The sequence below is a fragment of the Eurypyga helias genome, unplaced genomic scaffold, assembly GCF_000690775.1.
Source record: "Eurypyga helias isolate BGI_N326 unplaced genomic scaffold, ASM69077v1 scaffold5658, whole genome shotgun sequence".
In the NCBI taxonomy this organism is placed as follows: Eukaryota; Metazoa; Chordata; class Aves; order Eurypygiformes; family Eurypygidae; genus Eurypyga; species Eurypyga helias.
Genome location: NW_010264873.1, coordinates 50,061 through 58,123, shown reverse-complemented (window position 1 = coordinate 58,123; position 8,063 = coordinate 50,061). Strand labels below are relative to the sequence as shown.

General features: G+C 43.0%; 1 protein-coding gene across 1 annotated transcript in view; it reads right to left on the bottom strand.

The window, feature by feature from the left end:
* Positions 1–8,063, bottom strand: part of LOC104513234 (transmembrane protein FLJ37396) — a gene marked incomplete at both ends in the record, with an annotated part of 64,090 nt that overhangs the window by 21,171 nt on the left and 34,856 nt on the right. Inside the window, 2 exon segments of the mRNA XM_010156517.1 lie at positions 4,167–4,304; positions 7,097–7,256. Coding sequence (XP_010154819.1) covers positions 4,167–4,304; positions 7,097–7,256 — 298 coding nt within the window.

The window sequence follows — 8,063 nt, the reverse complement described above, 5'->3', positions numbered from 1 at the left end:
GCCTGGAGCACCTCTTCCCCCTCCTTCTCCACTGAACTTGGAGTCTGCAGAGATGTTCCTCTCACATTTCACTCTCTCTCTCTCTCTGACTGCTATTTTCCCTTCTCATTTTTTTCCCCCATCTTCTTAACCATGTTATCCCAGAGGCACTACCGTCTGATAGCCACTGATGAACCCGGCCCTGTCCATCAGCAGGTCCATCTTGGAGCCGGCTGGCATTGGCTCTGTCAGACATGAAGCTTCTGGCAGCTTCTCACACAAGCCAGCCCTGCTGCCCCCCCCACTACCAATACCTTGCCACGCAAGCTCAATACACCAGCAGGCTGCTATCCCAACACAGGTGTACCGTGCTTCTGGGACCCAGCTGGCTCCTCATGCTGGGATTGCATTGTGCTGTGCCACCCCACACACATAAAGCTACTTTTTACTACTCATCATGTAAATATATTACTCAAGAAGCTTAGACATGACTTTGACATTTCATTGCAGCCTCTTTGTCACCCTCAATTCTCCTGTACTTCATTCACATGTTTATAAAAGAAAGAGCCCCTGGCCAACCAGTTCTTGCAATATAAGAAGCAGACTGCAACTCTTTCTGTAGCTGCACACTCTCCTTTGAATGGCAACTCTAAGACAATGATCTTATTCTTTCATTTTTGTCAAACACACAAGTGCTTTTAAAAATGACAAGGGAGTTTGTAGCAATTGCAGGACGAACAAAGGAATTACAGGAACAAATTACAGCTTCCAGGATCAAACTTGGCAGAGAAGTTCAAAAGAGATTAAATGTGATTTAGTGTCACATTGTAAGCCCTGGTGTGGAGAAAATGGAAACTAATTGCACGGGCAATAAGGAACAAGAAAGACGAAGCATCTGATAGACTACATTTCTTCTTACTTCCTTGTTAACACACATTTCCTTATCCATGGAAAACATTTCTCTCACCAATTGCCTTTGCAGTATTTTAATCAGGAAAAAATAGAAATAAAAGAACAAGGTAGTTTTATCTTCTTACAAGCCTTCAGGAACATCTATAGTTTACAAATATGTACAGTCACAGCTCCACTGGATAGCATTGGAGTGGCTCAGAGCAAAGGTCTATCCAGCTCAGAGTCTTGTCTCCTGCAGTGTTCAAAAGTGGATTCATGAGAAGATTACAAAAATCTCCAGAACAAGCATATGCTGATATTTCCCACTGATATTCTTATAGTCTTCAAGAATTTGTAGCTCAGACATTTCATCAGCCAGAGGTGATTGCTAGATATTTAATAACCTTTGGTAGATTTGTCTTCCATGAGGCTGTGCAGTGTCCCCCCGAGTCCTATGAACTTTCACCACCCACCGCATCCGACAGCAAGAAATCCCACAGCCTAATTACATGCCATGTGCAAGAACCACCTTTTTTTTTTTTAGGTCAGAGCCAGCTACCTGCTGCTGACCTGGGATGTACCTTACACTGGAAAAGACCATGAGCAGGCACTCCTTGTTTATCACCTGCCTTTGACTGATGGTTTTATAGAGCCATCCCTGAGCTCTACTACTTGTTCCACCCAGAAACCTTTCATCATCTGTGTGGGTCCTTTGGGAACCTTTCTGAGTTCTCTGTCCTTCCTCACCTAGGGACCAGAACTGCATAGGCTCATCAACACAGATTTATTCAGCGGTGTACTGGTGTTCTTATTTTTGGTCTCCTAAAGGGAATCAGTTTTCCTTTTTTTTTTTTTAATCGCTACTGAGCTGAAACTTTGACAGAATTACCTGTCATAATGCCGAAATTTCATTACTGCATGGTAATGGTCAAGTCAGAGGCTGTTATTTTATACACTGGGATTGGGTTTTTTTCCTGCAGGTGCCCCATTTTACTGACCCACTGAACTCCATCTGCTGTTTCATTTTGCAGCCACTCTGTTTTGTAAAAGGTCCTTCTCCAGCCAGCCCTTGCCCTTGGTATGCTGGATATCACAGTGTCACATACCCGGTCCCACCTCAGCTTCAGCCCCTTTTCAGTGACAACTGAGCACCTGAATAGCACAGGAGAAAGCTCAAACTCCTGTGGGAAGCCACTGGTAACCTCTTATCCACTGCCGAAGTTGTCCGTTTACAACCTTCTCCTTCCTAAATCTCAACAGATTATTTACAAATTTGACTATCTCCTCTAAGCAGTGGCTGCTTAGGCTCCTTAAGACCCTCTGTTGAGACTATTAAAGCTTTCAGGGAATCCAGACATACCACATCAACCCTTTATCCATGTCTGTGAACAGCTTCAGAACACCCCAACATGTTTGTAAAGCATGACTGCACTTTCCAAAAACAGTGTTGACTCTTCCCAAATCCATCATATTTGCCCATGCACCCCCTTCATTATAGTTTCTGCTAATCTGAACACTACGGATATGAGGTTTATCAGCCTGTGATTAGCCAGATCACCCTTGCAGTGCTTTTTAAAATCTGGCAACACATGAGCCACTTCCAGTGTATCAAGGCAGCATTAAGCAGTAATTTGGCTTCTTTTAAAAACCAAAAATCCTTAGTTTATTCAGAATTCTTGAATACTGTCTGTCCTGGCAACTTGTTCATCTTCACTTTGGTCTGCTTGTCCCATAACTTGCCCTGACAACACTTCCACTTGCAGCAGCTCCTCTGATGCATCTCCCATAAAGAAAGGTTTCAGTGTGGGAACCTCCTCAAGCTCTTCCACAAGGCATGCAGAAACAAATAAATCACTTTTTAAAATGTATGCTATTGACTCATCTTCACTGAACAGTCCTGATCACCCACTGGCCCTTCGGACTCTGGCAGGTTTCCTGCTCCTGGTATATTTGTAATAAGACTTATTGTTAGTCTTGATGCCTTCAGCACAGTTTTCCTCAAAAACTTTGCTGGACTGTCTTGAATCCTTTTATATTTATCCAATCACAGTTTAGTGTCCTTCCTATTTTCTTCGTTTAAATAAAAGTACGGCTTTTTGAAGGATCCCTTGTTGCTTTAATAATCTGTTTAATCCTGCTGTTTAGCCAGGCCAGCATCCTCTTACCCTTTCTTAGCATCCTCTTACCCTTTCTTAAGTCTTTCTTCACATGTGGTGTGTATTTCTTGAGTGCCTCCAGTATGTCCTCAGAGAGTATCTTTGCCATCTGCAAGGATTTAACTCCCCTAGCTAATCCTTCTATTTTTTTTTTTCAGCAAGTATTCTCATTTTTATGTATTTTCCCATTCTGAAGCTGAGCCCAGCTATGGTGATATTTATTTGGCTGTCACTGTTCCTTCAAAATGTTTTATGCAATCACATCATGGTTGTTCTGAGAGAACAGCTCTTCAACTGCAGCATTTTGAACTTGGTCCTGTGTGTTACTCAAAACCAAGTCCAGGAGGTGTTTCTCTTCAGGTGGACTCCATGGCCTGCCTGCCCCGTGCAGGCTACACCTACAAATCTACTCTTGTGTCATCTCACCACGTGGCATCTACAGAAGGGAGGACAGTTGAAATTTCCTTTACTTTTGCATGTCCTGCCCTTGTTTTGGTTCTGCCAAGGTTATTCTGTTGAGTACATTCAAAGCCCTCTATGACCATTATTGACAGACAACATATGGGAGGAGAGCGGGGAGAAAAGGAAGACAGTTCCTGTTTAGAAAGTCCTAAAAAGTATATCTTACTTGGGTTTCTGTGATGGGTAAATAACAACATCTTACAGGAGGGCCAACCTAGATCTCAGTATAAGCTGGAGAGTCCTGTATCTGCATTCTTTGACAGAGGAAAATATAAAATTAAATGTAGATCCTGCAGCAAAACAAGAACATGAACTCCTAAGTCTACCTCTGTAGCAGCTACTGACCTCCCTGTTTCAGTAAACTATGAATCACAACATAAAGGTGATATAATGCTCAGATTGTAGGACAGCTGTACCCAGACATGGTGTGTTGAGATCCATCAGTGAAGCATGTAAGGGCTCTCACCACTTTTAATTAGAGGAACATTGCCACTTTCAGTGAAAGGAAAATTTCTACACTTCAGGGCACATTTGAAGCACATTTGCATATCTTGAAGCAGATATAATAGACAAAATTTAAATGAATCTTTCCTACATTTTTTTTCTTTTTTGCGAACAAAAAAAGCCCCCGTTTAAAAAAAGGTCCCAGTCCCATCCCTAACAGGCTGTAATTCCTACCGTAGTCGATCCCAATTGCTGCATCAAACTGTAGAAAGATCACTCCTCTGTGAGCGGCTAGCAGCTGGGCTACTTCACTGGGATCCAGTGGATTCTGGAGGCTGTCAATCATTTTCTGTATCTCTTGAAGTTCAGTCCCTGGAGTCCCAAGAAGAGCAAATTTATCAGGCAAGGTGTCAGGAAATGCATGTAAAAATATGTCAGTTCTGTAAGCTTGTTTTCCCTTCAGGAGATTTTTACTTCAGGATTTTCTACATTTTGTTTCCCTCCCCTGGAAGGGAGAAGCAGAATATGTTTACAACCCCCTCAATGCTACAAAACCAGGCCCTAAGATTGTGGCAGGTGGAGAATTATGAAGATGTAGTAAGGTCAAGGAGGAAGAGGAGTAGGAATGAAAAATTACAGGCATCTCAAAGGAATGGTTCTTTTATTAGCCTTTCCCATTAAAAAGTCAATTATTATAAAATATCACCCAGGATAGTAGTATATCTTTCTCATTATCGTATCTGGTTGGACTAGAAGATTGTTGTAGGTCTCTTCTAACAGAAAACATTGAGATTAAGTTTGTTAGACAGGAGCAGAATCAGGTCCTGAGATGGCATTTTACTTACTCCAAAGGCCTAAACTAGTGCTTACCTGGTAGGGAATGACAGGGACAACTTCTCCAGCTGCTCAATTCTGCCAGCTAATGACTATTCAACCTGGTCTAGTGGAAGGTGTCCCTGCCCATGGCAGGGGGGTTGGAACTAGATGGTCTTTAAGGTCCCTTCCAACCCAAACCATTCTGTGATTCTTCTGCTGAGGCCCTAAAGGTTTTTTTTTATTCCCTTCAAGCCTAGCAAAAAACTTCCCAAAGCAATGGGTCCTTCTCCATAAGTCATTGCCCTTACAAGAGCCCCTGCTCTTACTGGGTGTTTGTAAGGGATGTGTGCACAGTGCTTGAGTGCCTTCCAAGACACAGCCACCACCCAAGTGATTTAACTCGGGAGCACCTGTTAGAGAAACCCAATGTTCTCGCTGTCAGGCTGCCATCATTTAAAGAAGTTAAATAGTCTGATTTGGGGGAGAGGGAAATTATTCCTCGACAGCAGCAACAAAGAAGAACTCTTCGTCAGGAGCATTGGAGTTAAATTGTATCAGATGCATTACAGAGACAGCAGCGTACTGAGGACTCCGTCATTGTCCCTGTTTTCTTTTTGAACAGTGAGGTGGATCTAATGTATCTAACACATTAGATACGTCTGAAATTGAAATACACTGCATATAATATTCCTCTTCCATCTGGTTACGTGGTTTCTCACTGATCACTGAGCTCAGACTTCTTGATTCTTTCAAAGCTCATTAAGCATGCTAATTTACATGAACTTTCTCAGCCATATACAAATGAAGTTACTAATAACCACTTGATGGTACAGTAAGCGCACACCGCAGAACAGGCAGTGCTTTTTGTTGGAGAAAATAAACCCACTTCAAAATCAAACATTCACAGGCACAGTATTAAAATAAAAGCTGTAAGAAGTATTTATGATTCACTGAGTCCTTTCTTCCCTTCCAAAATGAAATTTCAAGAAGATAAATCGAGAACTGATAATAAAAATCTTACATAAAAAGAAAAATACATAAGGGATAATGGAACAAACCTTGTCTTTTTGTCTTAAAAGACAAAGCTAGTCTTTTATATATTTTTCCCAATGCTTGAAAATTTAATATTTTTACCAAATTGTCATAATCAGTTTTTAATCTTTTAAAAGACACCAGGACAGAAGGGAAGCTGTGCAGGTAAAGTTTTTTTCTCCTGAGTTGCATCTGAGCAGTGCCAAATGTACAGATACATAATCATGGGCATTCCTAGGTGGCATGAAAACAGTTCTGCCATGCAGCACACCCAGCACAGAGGAGGAGGTATGCATAACTTCTTCCTGATATCCAATCTAAACCTCCCCACTTTCAATTTAAACCCATTACCCCTTGTCCTGTCACTACAGGCCCTTGTAAAAAGTCCCCCCCAGCTTCCTTGTAGCCCCTTCAGGTACTGGAAGGTGCAATAAGGGCTCCCCGGAGCCTTCTCTTCTCCAGGCTGAACAAGCCCACCTCTCTCAGCCTGTCCCCATAGCAGAGGGGCTCCAGCCCTCTGAGCACCTTCGTGGCCTCCTCTGGACTCGCTCCAACCCGTCTATACCCTTCTGATGTTGGGGGCTCCACAGCTGGACGCAGCACTCCAGGTGGGGTCTCACCAGAGCAGAGTAGAGGGGCAGAATCCCCTCCCTCGACCTGCTGGCCACACTTCTCCTGATACAGCCCAGGATACGGTTGGCTGCCAGCGCACACTGCCGGCTCATGTCCAGCTTTTCGTCCACCAGTACCCCCAAGTCCTTCTCCTCAGGGCTGCTCTCTATCCACTCTCCACCCAGCCTGTACTTGTGTTTGGAGTTGCTCCTGCATGTCCATGCAGGACAACACATGCCTCAGCTGTTTCACTCTTTGGAAAGAGAATCAAGTGACAGATTTACTAGAGGAAACCAAGCCTGTCTTTTCTAATCTTCTGGTAAAGATAAACTCATCATGGGCTGACCAGATGGCTTAGCAGATACTTGCTAGAAGCAGAATAGCAATTTTTGGATCATGTTTTCTGTTCCCTGTTGGAGCAGGCCTCCTGAGCCTGGTTGGTATGCTGCTTTTCTTTGAGATTGCGACAGATCTGTGACGCTGTGGGCATGCACCCCAAACACAACAATCTTCCCCCAGTGAAATGGAGTGGGAAAAAGAAAAAAAGAAGGCTGGAATTTCATCTTTATTTTATTCTTCAATTGACATTGGTTTCATCTCATGCTCCCTTTGTCCCTTTCTCTCACCATCAGCATTTCACACTTTTGCTCCTGGAACCATCTACCTTAAGCACACAGTGTTTGTTACTTACCAATGCTACTTACCAGTGCAAGTCCCTCCCCAGTCTTCGGTCAGAGGCTCTGGGTTTAAGACACAAAAGCAGTCTGGGGAATTTCCTAATTGAGCAAAAGCCAGGAGATATGAAACCACATCGTGAAGCTCACCAACTGTTTCTAGGCTTAGGCGGAGAGCTCTGAGAGCAGCCTGCAGACAAGACAAGTGCACAAACAAAACCATTCAGATAGTCATCCCTAAGCAAACACAGTGAAGTAGCAAATATTTTTGCTTCCCCCCTGTCCCGTCTCCTCTGTATTTCATCAGAAATAAGTAAGAGGACATGAAGATCCCAGCCTGCTGCTTCTGTGTATGTGGGGACAGGGACAATACTTCATAAACTAGTGGGATGGGAAATGCTTTCATAAATGAGAAAAGACAACACAGCATGGCTGAGGTTCAGTTTAATTACTTTTGATCTCTAAAGATCTTTAGGAATTTAACTAAAGGATCCTTCCTTTCCTTTTATACTGTTGTTTCTACCCCTAAATCCAGTGGACCAAAGGTCTCTCCTTTCTGACAAGCACTCTTTGTCAACACCCTTCATCAGTGGCACAAGCTAGCTGCATCCAGATTAAAGACATTAATGCTTATTTCCCCAAATCCAATAGCAAGCAAAACTGTAATGCATGTGAAAAGATGTGTGTGGCTCAGTGCCTAGAGCAGAGTCTCTTTTAGCATTAGCAACTATTGACCTTCTCTGGAAGCATTTTGAACATGATCAGCACTTTGGTACGGTGAGGGATGAACCACAGGTTAATGAAGGTGCATCCATCTGGAAACAACAAAGACCATGGTCAAAGATGGAAGGATCTGAGTTATTGCAAGAAGTGAGAGGTGTTTAGCATTCTGAGGCATCTTTCTGCCTGTCAATTCCCAGGAAGATATTTTGTTAAAGTCTGATAAAGCTGTTACTTGAACATAGGATTTGCCTCTAAGATTTGTAGCAAGTGTATT